At 49.3% G+C, this 15,782-nt stretch overlaps 1 protein-coding gene across 3 annotated transcripts in view; it reads left to right on the top strand.

Moving 5' to 3' along the window:
* Positions 1-15,782, top strand: part of IGDCC4 (immunoglobulin superfamily DCC subclass member 4) — a 100,343-nt gene that overhangs the window by 28,576 nt on the left and 55,985 nt on the right. For 2 of the 3 annotated variants that reach the window (XM_075100732.1, XM_075100731.1), the window contains exons 2-3: positions 5,486-5,815; positions 15,103-15,244. In XM_075100732.1, the coding sequence (XP_074956833.1) occupies positions 5,486-5,815; positions 15,103-15,244 (472 nt within the window). Of the gene's footprint in view, positions 1-5,485; positions 5,816-15,102; positions 15,245-15,782 lie in introns of those variants that run through there. The other variant, XM_075100733.1, reaches the window with a different exon arrangement.

Genomic DNA, 15,782 nt, shown 5'->3' with positions numbered 1-15,782 from the left:
GCCTTGGAGAGCAGAGGACAGCTTTGTGCCTTGAAGATTTTACAGTCTTTGTTCATCTGAAACGCCCCGTTTTTTATGCCACTCAACAGGAGACTTTTTAATTTACTTCTCTGGGCCTGGACACCAGCAGTGGATGGCTGGCTGGTGGAAGTGAGGAAATATATGGGAGAAAAAGAACATCTTTCTCCTGGGCTGTTTTTGTGCATAGTGTAGCCTAGGGGTTAGCAGCACAGGAGAGAGTAAAATACCGCTGCAGGGCCAGGTCAGAAAACATAATTTTCATGGGAACAAAATGCTTTTAACTTGCTGCATCAAAGACCCATCATTTCGGGGCATGCTCTACGTTTGAATGCATCTGCATTCCTCCAGAACTCTGTGTATGTGAACGCACGTGTTTGTGGTATATATCTACATGTAAGTGTGTATTTGCACATACATTTATAACCTCAAAAGCTGCTGCTGTCTGCCTTGGAATAGCTCAGCAGTTTGGGCTTAGTGGAGTTTAGTGTGAACTCTGTTGGTTACCTGGGACTGGATGGGCACAGACTGCACTGTTTCTCTCTCCTTGCAACCCACTGCTTTGCTTTTGGCCCCTTTTCCCTCAGAGAAGCAGTTTGAGATGTTCTCAGATGCACTGGGTTGTTTCTGGGTCATTGGTAGGCAGGTGGTTTTGCATGCTGTGATGTAAAAGCCTGCTTTGAATGTACATGTGACGTTGCCTACCATAGGGCAATGCTGTATGAGGCTCCCTGGCCTCAATTTAGAGATTTAGGAGCTGAAAACTTCCAGTTCTGCCAGGCTTTGATACTTGAAGCTACATCCAGGAGGAGCCAAAGGCAAAAAGCAGTCCAGCTCCAAAACACAGATCTGTAGGTGAAACACCTGCCTTGAACTGATAGGTGGAAAGACCTTCTGGCATCTGACTCAGAAGCTCACCTCTGTGTTATCGATGTCTGTTGGAGTAGCTATATTTGCTGTGTGAGGCAAATGGCTGTTCTGGGTAGTCTTCACTACATTACAGCATGACCTCCGGCAGGTGAGAGGGTGAAGGTGAGCAGAAGGCTGCACGAGCGTGTGGCTGTGTGTTTAAAAAGGGTCGTATCCATTTCTGTCATTATACGATGAAGAATGGAGGTTGGAAATAGTCGGCAGCTTCTGTAAGCACTTAACATTCCTGATTTCATTTGTCTTTGATCTCACTTGAAGTAATTTTACTCTCTTCTGATCCTTTCCCTTGAAGGGGCTTTTATCTCATTGTCAGGCTTGCTAATTTAGTGTGGTGTTTTGAACCAGACCTCCTCCTACGTTTCCAGAGCCTGGAAGGTATTTTTTCCTTCATGAGGGAGTGTTTATACAGTTCTGTGAACATCTTAGGACAAGACTCGTGGTGGGGCTTTTTGCAATGCCAGGTCCAGGTCCTGGCCCCTGCTGCTCCAGCCTTTGTATGTGCAAATGGCCTGTCCCCAAAAATCTGCAGTATTTTAGGGTCAAAAGGGCAGGAAGGAGGGCTGGATGATCTGGGACAGGTCAGAGCAGCCTGATGTTTGTTGGGGTCTGCATTTGACCAGCTGGAAGCCTCCCTGGGCTGCGTTAAGTGACAGACAGCGATGGGTTGTCACATGCATTTGACCTTGTCATGATCTTCTGCCAGGTGCTCAGTTTGAACCCTGAGGGTTCTGAGTACATCTCGGTTTTTACTTGGTCTAGAAACTTTTTTGGTGCTCCTGGAATAAACGGCAGTGGTTTGGGTACGGTCACGAGCTCTCACCATCGCGTGGAGCCTGCATCGCTTGGCGATGCATTAGACGCAAGTAGAAATGTACTGAAACCCTGGAGGTTGGTTGCTTCTAAATGGTTTCTGCTGTTACTAGGTGGATTATGTGGCTGGAACAGGTTTCCAGGAAGGGAGTGACTGTTGCTCTTTAAAGATGATGTGCAACAGGTGTTTATTGGCGAGAGGGCATGAAAGGCGGCAACCTCCTCCTGTCAATATTCAGTGAGATGGTATTGTCATGGCCAGCTTGGCAAGTGCACCAAGTATTGATGACAGAAACAGACCACTGTGGTTGCTCGTGGAGGATCCTTTGCTCCTGGTGTTAGCATGTTCTCTGGTGAGCGTGCTCCTGGGCTGTGGCAGAACAGTCACCTGTGAAGTCCAGTTTCAAAAGCATTTCCTTCCAATGGTCATTTCTCCTCTCGTGGTATAGCGGAGTGGGACCTGAACCAGGCTGCCGGGTTTGGCGTGGGTGAGCTCTGCAGTCCAGTGCTGAGGTTTGTAACTGGCCCTTTTTCCTCTAGCATACTAACCAGAAGCTTGGATCCACATAGGTTCTGACTTTGGGGAAAAGAGCTGGGTGATATTTAGGGGTATAGAAATATCATCACATGTTTTTAAAAAGCAAACACTTCTGCTATGGTGCAGAGTACGGAGCTGTCTGTTCATACTCCGCTGCAAGCAGGTTAAGTTAATTTTTAAGGGATTGAAGTTTGGGAAGATGATAATCACTGCTTACTGACCTGTGCTGGCGTGGGAAGCTGCAGTGCAGATCTCTGCTCTATTCCAGGATGCCTGAGCCAGCCAGCCAGCTGTCCCCTTGTGCCTCACCTTTCGAAGAGGAGGAGTATTTTCAGCAAAATGCCATTTTAATTGCTGTCTGAAGAAAATAGAAAATAGGACAGATACATGGGCTGTTTCCCTGAGTGATGAACAGGAACGCCTGGCGTGGAGCAGGAGTCCATGAAGAATCTGGAGGCGGGAGGAGAGCCCGTGTGTGCGGCCACAAGGGGCATGTGGGATGCCTGGCACACAGAGCCAACTGATTCCATGTGGCTGTGCCCACCCAGCCCTGCTGTGTAACGGGAGGGTCGGTACCGAAGGAGAGTAAGAGTAGGCACAGGCAGTGTTGGTGCCCATGATGCTGGTGCTGCACAAGAGCAGTCCGAGGCATGTTGATGTGTTGCTGCTGGCGGTGAATGTAAAGGAGGAGTCAAGGGGAAAGATGCAAAGAGAAATCTGGAGCCATTGGTTAAGGGGACTGACTTGCGACCTGCGTAAATTCCTTGTCTCCTCAGTTTCTACTTGTGCTTCTAAAGACCATGCATTTAAGGAAAGGCAGAAGATTAAGGCTTCAGCCAGCAAAGTTTGAACATCTTTTGAAATAAGCTCTGCATCATGTGCCTCAGCCTTTGCCTTAGCAGCCCTCCCTCCCTGGAGGTGGTGTGTACAGACAGGCCGACTAAGCCCAGTGTGACATGCTGCCAGGAGCAGCTGCTACAAGGAGATCCCTTCAGAGAAATGTCTGGGTTGCTGCTTCTCCGTGGATGGGGGTTCTCACAACAGTGTTGTGGCTCTGAGTGTGCCTCCTGTCCTTGGCTCAGCTGAGTTTTCTGCAGGCTCAGACTGTTAACCCTCTCCTGTGTTTGGCCGTGTCGCCTTTTGCACATGTTTGCTGGTGACTTGCTCTGTGCTTTATTCCTCCTTATTTCATATAGCTTTTTCTGTACTGACTGTCTTGGATGGAAGGCTTCCAGTGGCAGTGTGTTTCCAGAGCGTCTGGGGCAGCCTTTCAGCTTTGTGTTCCCCTACTTCTAGTGAGTGAGTTTTGTAGCTTGCTGTGATCCTTGAAGAACTAATCTTTCCTAGGAGACATGAACAGGCAGAATTGCCCTTACAGGAGGGCATTTGGTGGCAGTCCCTGCGTAGTGGCATTCCTCAGCTTGTTCCCTGGCCTGAGGGGCCGGGCAGCAAGGAATCTGCCAGGGCTGGGCTGGCTGACAAATCCAGAAATTACTTTGCAGTGTGTGCGCGCTGGAAGCTTGATGACGTCTGCTGCTCAGAGTGGAAGCATCTGTGTGGGAAAACCCTAAATCCAGGGACTTGTAAGTAGCTCTGTGTTGGTGGTAGCTGCCCCTCCATCGTGGAGTACAGCACCTGGCTGTTGCGCTGGCTGCATAGCATGGTGTGAAGTGGGCATCTCTGCATCCTGTTGGGGTTTGGCTTTGCAGCCTGGGAGATTGTCCCCTGGATGTCCTAGTGAAGATGTCAGTGCTTGGGGCAGGGTCTGTTCTGTCCCATAACGGTGGTAGTGAACAGGCAGCAGATGGGTAGGATTCTTGTGTAGCCTTCTTGCCGTTGAAGGGACATAGCTGGCCAACAACAAGTTCTTGGTGGTCATTTGCAAACCAGCAGCGACGGCATATGTGACAAGTTCCCACGCCTGCAGGTTTGGGTGGGCACCAAATGAGCCCCATGCGTGGGCAGGGTTAGGCCCTTCCTTTCATGGGCACCTGCAGTTTCCGGCACACGCCTTAAAATAATTCCATCTCCCTGCATGTGTAATTTTGCGTGTCATTGCCCCTAATTGCATGCTTAACACACGCTCTTTTAAAATGCAGCCCTTTTATCAGCAGTAGGTAGTAGCAGGTTTAATAGGGTGTTTGAATTCCTATAAAATTAATCTGTAGCCTTCTGCGATAGGAGACGGGCAGGGAGCCATGTGGTTCATATCCAGTGTTGATAAACTTGTTATAGAGGCAGGAAACATTTCTGATTGGAGCAGTGACAAAATAATTTGGAGCAGAGCCATAAAAAGAGTGGATGGTGATGGTTTGAGCACAGCAGAGATTGAAATTGCTGGTGTGTGGAAGCAGCGCTGCCAGCTAACATTGACTTAGTGTCTCTGGAGAACTCTAACGGCAAATGCATTTTATTAATGGCAATATTCTTTTAGGAAATGTTGAGCCTTGTTTCAGAGGTGGAGCTCTCCTACGAGTTTGTGGGTTTGGAAATTGGCCAGACCGAAACCTGTTCAGCTTAGCTTGCTGCCGGTCACTGCTCCGGCCTCCGGCTGCAGCAGGCAGGTTGCCTAAGGGCATCTTCTGGGCAGCTACACGATGTAACTGTCCATTTGCAGCTTCCATATCCTTCCTCTTCTAGTGGGGAAAATGCATCCGTGCACTCTCGTTCTGGATCCAGCTATATGGGATAAAACGCTCAGATGGCAGGTCACGTTTTTAGCCATTCTTTTTTTGGCTTTCCTTTGAAATGAGTCTCTGGGTACGTGAACGCCAGCAGCAGATGCTGCGTTTATGGGTACCCAGCTGGGCTCCAGCTCTTACTGCCAGTTCCCCCGAGGGTGTTGTAACCCATCCTACATCTCCTCTGAAGGAGTTTGCTGCTTTGCTGTCTAGATCTTGGGGCCTTGGCCTCTCCTGTGGAAAAAGCAAGTGTGGATAGAAGGGGTGGCTGCTGGGCACCGTTGGGAGTGGCAGAGATGGTGCAGGTTGTGTTTGCAGCCCCAAGGATGTGTGATGGAGAATGTAGTGCACAAGTTTAACAGGAGGTGCTGGACACCTAACGGGGCTGAATTTCACCTATTATCTCCAGCCACACTCATGGAGAACTGTGCTTGCTTTGCTGTGTAAAACCGGGATGTGATTAACCAAGGAAAGGAACTCCCACTGCAATGCTGTCTTTTCTTTGCAGGGAGGCTGTCGGAAGGGGATTCTCTGGAGCTGAGCTGTAGTGCCGGTCCTGCAAAAGTGATACTGGAGCCAAAGCAAGTCGTGGTTTTGGACTGTAACCTGGCCCCTGTTGAGCAGGCGATCAATATCACGTGGAAGAAGAATGGGTTTCCATTAGTGGAGCAGGAACATCTCCACGTGCTTCCGAATGGATCGCTCTTCATCTCATCCCAGGCTGTGGCAAAGGACAGTAAATATCCTGAGAGGGCTGGTGCTGAGGGTAATTACTCCTGCGTGTCTCACAGCTCCCTAGGGGCTGTCACCAGTCAAACGGCTGCAGTCAGATTTTCAAGTAAGTGTTGCGGGTTTTTTTGTTGTTTTTCTTTTTTTCCCCTCCTGGTGTTTATACAGACCATCTGCCTCCCTGAGAGTTTGAGATGAAGCATCTATGAAGAGAAATTCTACTAATCATGTGTAGGTGGGATTTGGGATAGTCCACAAATAAGCAGTGGTGTCTTTCTGTTATCGCACTGATAACACCCTGTGTAACTCTCCCAGGTAAGTGCCATCAGCCATGAATTAAAAACAGGACCCTTGCCACACTCCAAAAGACAGCACTTGTTATTGCAGAGAACGCGATTCACAGCCCTGAGTGCAGCACCCTCTGCCTGGGGAGGTGGCTGTGGAGGTCTGGCTATGACAGCTCTGGCTCTCCTGGCCAAGGCTATGATGGGCTTGTTGCCCCAGTGATGTAGCAGGAACATGTGCCAGGGGAGGGGTAGGTTGGGTATTATGAAAAGGTTCTTCCCCCAGAGGATGGTGGAGCCCTGGAACAGGCTCCCCAGGGAGGCATCACGGCACCAGCCTGGCGATATTCAAGAAGCACTTGGACAAGGCCCTTGGAGACATGGTGTGAATTTGGGGTTGTCCTGTGCAGGGACAGGAGTTGGACTTGATGGTCCTTGCGCCTTCCGACTCACAATGTTCTGTGATTCTCTGATTCTATAGAAAAGGAGCACTGCCCTGAATCTGTGAGCACTGGCTGAAGCTCCTGGGCCAGGTGATGGGGAAGTGGTTGGGGAAAAAGCACCCACCACCTTTCCTCTGCATGAGTCACCTCTGGATGGTGTGTGCAGGAATGCACCCACGTTACTTGTGTGGGGACAGCTGGAAGGACTGGCTGTGTTTGGGACGGGGCTGCTTACACTGGTGTGCTGTGTGCTCCCACCTCAACTGTGCTGATCTCTTTATCCTGTCCGCACCCCAGAGGTAGCAGTGGGTGGCCCGTAATTCTGTCCAGAGCAGGATCTACCCTGAGTGAAGAGTGTGGATACACTGATAAAAAAAGTTAATCGCTGAGAGATGGACAGGTGAATGTGGGTGGTCGCTTGTGCGGCAAAAGACACTGGAAACAAGCCAGGCTGTACTCAGGTGGTCCAAGTTCCCCTTTGTCCCTGCTCTCAGTAGCTGCCTTAGATCTTAACAGGCTTCTAGGGGCACCTACTGCTCTCCCCGTTTGGAATGTCTGGTGACTTTGACAGCTTTAGTGTGTCTGAATATGGTCTTATGAAAATGATAAAGACTGTGAACGTAGCTGGGAACTGATGCACCGAGGGAGGCCTTGGGATCTTTCCTGTTCTGTGCTGTGAGGTCCTGATGGACAGGATGTTGGATGTCTCCCCGTCTGATGGCTTTTGTTTGTGAAAGCTTAGCTCTGCCTTCAGCACAGTGAGTAGTGGAAAAGCAGGAGCGTAATTTTTGGCAAATCGACTTATCTGAGGAGGGCCCAGGCTGGTGACTGCAGTGAGCAGGGGTGTCGAGGCTCTCTGTGTTCTTGGTGGAGTTGAGGGAGGTACCAGGGTCCCAGTGGGAACAGATGCACTGAATGTCAGTTCCCAAACATGCCTTCTTAAAGCACAGTGCTGCTGATTTCAGTGTGGGAGGAAAGCGGGTAAGCCAAAACAGTTCTACAATGCTTCAGTGCCAGTGTGTCCCCAGCACGGAAGGATGTGTCCAGCACCCCCCTTTTCAACTGCATTATGCAGCGGGAGAGAGCATTGTGCTTGGGGATTCTGGATAAGGGAACTTTTGTGCATCAGCATGTTCTGAAATGCCTATAAAGAGAACCTCCCCTCCCAAAGAGCTCAAACTAGACCGTGGCATTGGACTTGTGCTCCCAGACAACCTTCTACCATCATCTCTTTCTGTGTCTGACAAACCTCGCCAGGCTCCCACGGCTGGGCAGGACAGAGCTCCTGGCCCCACGGCTGCCTCTCCTCTCTGATGCAGGTTACTGGGCTAGTCTTGTCCTTGAATTTCTAACTGTGCATTTGAGTAGGATTGGCAATGTCAGAACCGCAGAAGGGGTAATTTGAACAGAAATGGGCAGGCAGGGCAGGGTAACCTTCTCTGACACCTTTTTGCTAATCTGAAGGTTCCGCTCCTGCGGTCCCATTTCTTGGTGCTGAGCCTGAAGAGCTAGGCCTGGTGCAAATCAAGAGTTGATCAAATACTTTTCCAGACTGCCGTGCTGTGACGGGGTGGTCTGGCCTTGCAAGGACTTGCAAAAGCTCTTTTGTAAGGAACTGAGAGCAGGTTCAACTGGAAAGCTGCCGGGGGGAGGTCATAGCCCTGAGTAGAAAGGATGGCAGCTCTGGCAATAGTCTCTAAGTCTCACACACCGGATTTGGCTGTGCACGTCAGCTCAGCTGCCTCCAGGTCACGGTTGCTCTCTTCTGGGTTCCCTGGTGAATAGTCAGCGCAGTTTGGGAAGGAGCATTGAGGGGACTTGGGGAGTTTGATGCTGAGCAAGGAGTGGCAAGAGGAGGGCAGAGTCAAGCAGCTGTAGCTCCCTCAGTAGCTGGTGAATGCAGTAGGTGCCACTGGGTTTGCTCAGATGTTCCTCCAGGCAGATTTAGCCCATCTCAGCATGGTGCAAATCTCTGAACTACAAGGAGAATTCCAGACAATGAAGAGCAGCTTGGAGGCTGGGACAGACGGCTGTCTACGTGACAAAGAGTCTGTGGCTCCACTTGGTGTTGGGACTGTCTTATGAGGTGAGTATCTCCTTATAATGAAAGAGATGAAAGAAAGGGCTCTTCAGGCTGTTTTTCGTTTCGGTCTCTGAGAACAACACTCCAAGATCTGAACTGCTGAATCTTTGTGCAGAGTTGAAGAATAAAATTCCTTTGTATTCAGGAACGGCTCCTGGAGCTATTTTAAGTCTGTGAGTGCCAGTAAATGATTCCTTGACCTACCAAATAAGTGAGGTTAGAAAATAATGCAAATACAGTAACGCTTCTCTCTGGTACAGTGACTTATGTAAATGTTGATGAATGCATTTGCACAGAGCACCATCAGGGCCAAGGTGCTTTTGTACTTGCTTAGAGCTGTGGTAGGTGAAGATGCAGAGTGGATGCCCTAACACCCACTTTACACTGTGATGTATTTAGCCTCTGGTATCCCCAGGCAGCGTGGTCCAGGTCTGGCCAAGCATGTGTTTTGGTCTGTGAGCATTGCTGTAGAAACCAGCTCTCCTGATGGCAGGTGAAGCTTTTGCCAATCAGGAGAAAATCTTTGACCTTTGCAACATTTTCTCCTTTTCTGCTCAGAAAATGTTCAGCATGCGGCACCCATAGATTACTGGTGACCCATCCTTCCTGCTCCCTTCTTTCAGTGATTTGTAATGCCAGATAAATAGCTGGTTTGAGTATTTCATTAAGTGAAGGGACCCCTGAGGGCTCTGAAGATAGAGTCAGGGATCCTGCATGCAGATACTGTCAGGGGAGATGGGATAACTGGAGTAGAAAAAGCAGCATTAATCCGGGAGGATTTATTTGGCTGCTCCTGCCCCAATGCCAGCCACGCTGAATTAGGGTATGTTTCCTTTTAGAGATGACTTGTGCTGAAGTTTGCACTATGCCTCTTGCCTGGTGGCAGTGGTTTGTGCCTCTGTTATGCACCTGGGTTTTTTGTATGGTGTCTCATGAGTGAGAAGAGTGGAAACATCTCAAAACCGAGAGACTCACTTAAATTGCCCTTCCCTCCTCCTGGATTTATCTAGAGGAGCATATGTAGGTGACACACCTCTCCACCCCATTCTAGGTTTCTCCCAGAAACAGGGAATTTCAGGTGAACTCTCTCCTTGTGCGTACTCATATGTCTCCCATTATTACCATCTGCACGGGGAAAGTGCTGCTTCTGTGGCTCACACACGCACCTGACACATTCGTTTCTGAATGGAGAGCAGCGAGGGAATCGATTAATGAAATGCATCTCTCCCTTCGATTTGTTTTGTGGGTTGGGCAGAAGCACTTGCTACATTAGCATTCAGCTGGTGAAAATGAGGATTGTAAAGGCCTTTCCCCCCCCTCCCCCTGAATACAGTAGTCTATCCAAAGCTGTTTACATGTAGATGGAGTTACTCTTTGTGCTGATGGCCCCAGGCACTGCTGATCAGTACAGGGCAGTAGAACAAAAAGTCTTCAGCAGGTGGGATATATTAACCCTGCCGTCAGCCTGTGCTTCTGACAAGCAGTTCATTTCCTTCCCTGAGCTGGGGATCCATCCACAGTCCACCATCCGCACCCCACCATCCACACCCCATGGCAGTGGTGGCTGTGGCAAACGAGGAGGAGCGAGGCTGTGATGGCTCTTGGTGTGAGCGTGCCTGTTGCGTGAACAGCTGCTCAGGCTGATGAATTAGGTTTGCAGGTTTCTCAGAGCCCTGTGTGCTCCCACGTGGAAATATCAGGGGCGTTATTTTAGTTGTGGGAAGGTGTAGCTTTCTACCTGTTAATAACTACATTTGTGAAGATTTGTTAAAGCTGTTAATTTAGCTTAAACATTTTGTGCGAGGGAGGTTCTAGAAAATTACAGTAATTGTGACTGTCAGATGAAGACATTTGCTGTGCCTGGAGGGAATGGGCCTGCGTTGCGTGGCTGCTGGCAGGGAGCGCAGGAGAGGTTTGGTGTTTTGCTGCACCTGGAGGGACAGGCCACAGCAGGAATCCACACACACGGGCTCTCGTGAGCCGTTCTCCACAAGGAGAGTGTCTCTTCTCCGTGACATGCAATGTGTCTGGGATTTGAGGAAAAGCAGACTGGGATTTACTCTTACTTTAGAGATTTAGGGATTTTTCTGCTGTTTATTTTGTGGATTAGGCACATAGGTGAGCGAAGGCTTGTGACTGTAGGCAGAGCCAGGCTGGGCAGGGAAACCTCTAGCAGATGAATGCACAGGCTCTGGACTGTCTGCAGATGCAAGCTTCACTGCTGTTTAGAGTAGGTGGGGAACTGGCATTGGCAAGGAGGCAGGAGCAAGCCCTGTACAGGTTAGCTGGGCAGCACAGGTGCTGTGCTGCCATATGGCCGTGCAGACCAAGCTCTGTTCTGGCTCTGCCTCCACTGCGCTCTCGGGCCGTGGCAAATGGCTTTGCTGACTTTCTGTGCATGTTTCCCTTCCATCCCCACCCCTCTGGCCTGTTCAGAGGTGAGCTGTTCAGAGACAGGGTCGTCTGGGTGGTATATGTGATCTCAGTAGGGGCTGTAGTTGCCCCCATCTTAGAAATACCTATTAATAATTGTAAAAGATACAAAAGGGACGAGCACACGGAGAGTGGGGACAAAGCGCTGTGGGAGAGAGCAGCAAGCCCGTTTCAGAAGGCTGAATTCCTTGCATAGACTGCATTTTCTGCCTGGGGTGTAGTGTTGCTGGCTGGCAGTCTTTCCAAGCTCACGGCCTCCTGCACAGATCAGGCTGCTGGGAGAGGGGGAGGGTGCTGCGTTTCACCATACTGCAGTCACCCCTGGGCTTGGGGCTAAAAGCCTTGGCACATACGGCTTGGCTGCAGCTGGGTTTAACATGTCAGCGGGGAGGGAGCTGCATGCTCCGTTTCTGAAGGTGCAGAGCCTGGTGCTTTGGCATGTTGCTGAGGGCAATTTGCTGTAATGCTCTTCACCTTCTCACCTGCAATGGGTAATTTTTACTGAGTGGCCTATTAAGGTGTTAAGGGTAATAAGTGCAGCAGGACTGGGAAGTGTTTTGTGGCTTGAGATGGATTTGCAAGCTAAACCCTAGCTGAGGAGTTAAAAATAATGTTGAGTATGTATGTGTCATTTTTGTTTCCCTTTTCCCCTCAAGCATCTTCTTTACCTGCCTCCCAACATGAAAACCTCTCACTTCACAGCACTTCTGCAGTAGTCCGTTCCACCAGAACGTGTTTCTGGGAGGAGAACGGCCCCTCCTAAGGATCCCTGTGGCCCTAGGGGTGAGCAGTGTGTTGGAGCCTGTCTTGTGCTCACTGTGACCTGCACGTACGTCTGTGCAGTGCGTCAGAGTAGCAGGAGCTGCTTTCCAGTCCTCTCCTTGCACAGCAGGCTTGCCTTGCTCTGGCTGATTCTCTGCTTTCCTCCCAGTGCCAGCTGTTTGCAGCACAGCTCTGAGCGTAGGTTAGGTCACACTGTAGGTGCTGGACATCATCTGCTTCCTCCATTCCACCCTGGTACCCCTTGGGGCGAGACAGGAGGAACACAGGGATCACAGTATGATGTGGTCTTGGTACCAAGCTGTTGCAGAGGATCCTTGTGGAGCAGCGATGAGCCTGGACAGCAAGTCTGTCTCTGGCTGAGCCTCACTGGTGCTAATATCCAGGGTTCTCGTTTGGTCCTGTATCAAAGAAACCTTTTCACCATTCTTATCTTTTTTGGTGTTGCTTTCTGTGCATGAAAGATCTCTGTTCGTGTTCCCTGTCCTCTCCATCACTGGGGAAGCTGCATGCTGCTGCTTCAGAGCTTGCAGAGGTGATTTTTTTCGGCCTGTCGGCAGTGATTCCCCCTATCCCTATCCTGAGCCTGTAAAAGGAAGATGACTGACTGAGGTGCTCATCCTCTGAAACCCACCCCAAGAGTTATCACAGGAAAGCACTAACAGACAAAACAAGGTTTGCTCTGCAGTGCCAGGGTTGAAACTTGGGCACCCACTGAGCTCTCAGCCTTTGCTGTCTCTACCAGGGAGCTGTGGCTCTGCTTGGGAAGCCTGGCTGTTCCCGCCTGCCGCTCAGGGCGGGAGGGACGCTGCGCTCCCTAATCAGGGTTGCTGTTTAGTCACGCTCCTCCACATCCGAATGAGAAATCTGTCACGGATGCATTTCTTGGCTCTTTGCTTTTGAAGAGCCGTTCCAGAGCCTGGCACAGCAGGCAGATGGGGCTGGGTGGAGCTGAAGGGCAGGATCCGGTTCTCAGGCCATGTCAAGGTTGCAGATGCAGGTTTGGCAGGTGAAGAAGAACAACAGCTAGCAGCCCCTTGCTTTGGGGCAGGTTACTGTCTGGGGAACCCTAGGGAACCCAGGAAGCACCACCACCTTTTGTACCCCTTTGCACTTCATGCCAAAACATGCAGAGATACACTTGGCTCACTGAATGTCCTGCATCTCTTACTAAACTGTACCAAATATACATGCTGTGGCCGTGAGGGAGAGCAAAGAGAGCAGGAAGCTGCATGCTGGGATTTACGGAGCCTTTTCACCGCCCTTAGTGACAGTGGCATTGTTGGTCATGCACACCATGTGGTACACTTAGGTTCTAAAGCTGCTGTAAACTCTGGGGCCTCATTGTATCAGCTTATATGATGCCACTTAATAATGAACAGAAGAGAGACAGGTGACGTGACATGAAGCAGAGGGAACGGAGATGCCTACAGATTTCATCTTTTTAGAAGGATTCCTGCCTCCCATCATGACCTTTCCGGGTACATGAGACCCTTCAGAACCCACCAAAGTATTCTCATTTACACTTGTAGTATGAAAGGAGAATAACGGGAAGGAGCATTAAGAATATCTGCTGCCAGGAGAAGGTTGTTTTGATGGTGCCATCCTGAGCATGTGGTGGCATTTGGTGGATTTTCTTTTAAACTCTTGGGTTCAGCAAGTTTTATTAAAATGAGCTTAAAAGATCTTGCAATCTGTAGAAATGTCTCTGTGTTAAAGTGGTCTACAGTGTATATTTGAAAATACTAAAGCAGTTGGCTGAATTGGAGCCTTACATATTCATGTCTTTTTCAAAATTTTCCAGGAAAATATTTCTCATTGCCATTTGTGTTGAATTGAAAAACTAGGTTTGGTGGACAGCTGGTGGGAGAAATCAGTCTGTAGCTGCTGCGGAGAGCAATGAGTTGCTTTAAACATGTGATAACTATTTAAATTAAAGAAAAACACTAATGACAGCTGAGAATACGCCGAGGCTAAAATGGGTCATGTAAAAGCATTTAATTTTCAAAACTGTACATACTTCCTGAAGCTAACACTGCAATAAAGTGTGTACGTCTGTGCATGTATGGTTGTGTGTTTGTGTGTGATCCAAAGAAAACTTCAGTTTTGGAGTCCTATAAAATCCAAAGCAATGGTGGATGTTCTTGGGAAGCGATGGTGGGTCAAGCACATAATTGTGTTGGAGGACCAGAAGGTCGCTTAGGGTCCTTATGAGCACAGCGCGCTGCTTGGGCAGGAATCAAGCCTGCTTTCTGGCTGAAATTTATGTTTATTGTGCCACATTCAGGATTTCTGACACTTGTGTTATAGCATTGCTGGATGAATTTGTACTGCGGGGTGGTTTTAATAGCAAAGGTGGTTTAACAGTCTTATTGAAAGCAGGAGCCGGTTATTCTGGTGGAGAAGAATACAAGCTTTCTGCCCCTATCGAGGAGCCTGCATGCATATTCAAAACTCTGCTGTGTGACTGAGATGCCTTTGGGTTATAGTATTGATAGGACAGATGCTGACAGCCCCAGGGAGAGAGTTTCTGCTCCGCTGAAGTCAGCGGGGTCTTGCTGCGTGCGTGGAAGGGGAAGGTGAGGCAGCTGTGTATCAACGATAGGAAGGGTGCGGTGCAAGAGCAATCACAACCGTCAGTCCTTTGTCTCCGAAGCAAGTTTAGCTCTAGTATAGAAAGAAGCATGTAGACAGCAGTAAGCCTTGGAAATAAGTGTCCTAACATATATGAAATCATCCTCCTCTCAGCAAGGTGGCTGCGTCTATTCCCTTGGCTGTGTCTCATCTGCTTGAGTAGGATGAAGTTGGTTTCTGTAGGCAAAGCTGTTCACTCTGGAGAAGGAGAATCATAACTCATAGAGTCTCTCGTGCTAGTCTCCAGCATTGCCAGCGTGTGGGCAGTTGTTTTGTGTAAGTAACTTGACATCTGGCTTTGTTCTTCTTCTTGCCTTGTTTTAATTTCCTGTGGCTGCGGGAGTGCTACAAGGCAAGGGGAAACGCTTGTCTCTCTGGGTTGTGGCACTTCCCCTCTTCTTTTTCTCATTCTATGTGTCCTTCCCAAATGGAGCAAGTGAACAGACAAGGAAGCAATTTAGGGAGGCAACGGCTGAAACCTGGTAATGGCCTGTCTTTTCTCTCACATTGTTGCCTTAAAGGACAAAATGAGGCAAGAAGCAAATTTGCACATTGAAGCCTTTCAGTTACTGTTATTAGGACTGCTGCGGTTCTGTAGGGCATGGGAAAGTAAGGAATTATGTTTCGGGCTATCTTTGGGAGAGAAAGGCCTTCCTCTTAACTCATGCATCGTAACAGGTTTGTACTTCTCAGCAGAAACACTGAGTTACTAACTTTCCTTCCCTTCTTCTTTCCCCAGCATTATCACGCTTTTTCCAACAGCCGGAGTCGCAGACAGTGGAAGAAAATGGCATGGCCCGGTTTGAGTGTCGGATCGAAGGACTGCCCTCCCCTGTCATCACGTGGGAGAAGGACCATGAAGCTGTTCCAGCAGAACCCAGGTGATGCCCTGATTGCTTTCCTGGGTTAGCTTGAAAAAACACAAAACAAGACTTGACTGTTTAGGATGTGGAAATCCTTCATAAAAAGGTAGAATGAAGAGAGTGATGATAGTCCAGGTTTGGACCTGATAATTACCAAGTGATGTAAGGGGAGGTGCTCAAGGGGCCCGTGCAAACAGGTCTATAAAACTCCGACACAAAATTAACTTCTCCCCAGACATCCAACCCACCGAAAAAAGAAAAGAACCAAGCCCTTTTTATTACTGATGCCTATTTCTTTGAGGTTCTGGAGCATGGCCAGAGAAGGGCAAGGAAGCTGATGAAGGGTCTGGAGCACAAGTCCTTTGAGGAGCAGCTGAGGGAGCTGGGGGTGTTTAGCCTGGAGAAAAGGGGGCTGAGGGGAGACCTATTGCTCTCTACAACCACCTGAAAGGAGGCTGCAGTGAGGTGGGGGTTGGTCTCTCCTCCCAGGCAAGAAGCAAGAGGACAAGAGGAAATGGCCTCAGGTTGCACCAGGGGAGGTTTAGGTTGGATATTA

Source organism: Phalacrocorax aristotelis, chromosome 7 (genome assembly GCF_949628215.1).
Source record: "Phalacrocorax aristotelis chromosome 7, bGulAri2.1, whole genome shotgun sequence".
Lineage (NCBI taxonomy): Eukaryota > Metazoa > Chordata > Aves > Suliformes > Phalacrocoracidae > Phalacrocorax > Phalacrocorax aristotelis.
This window is presented reverse-complemented; position numbering and strand designations above follow the sequence as displayed.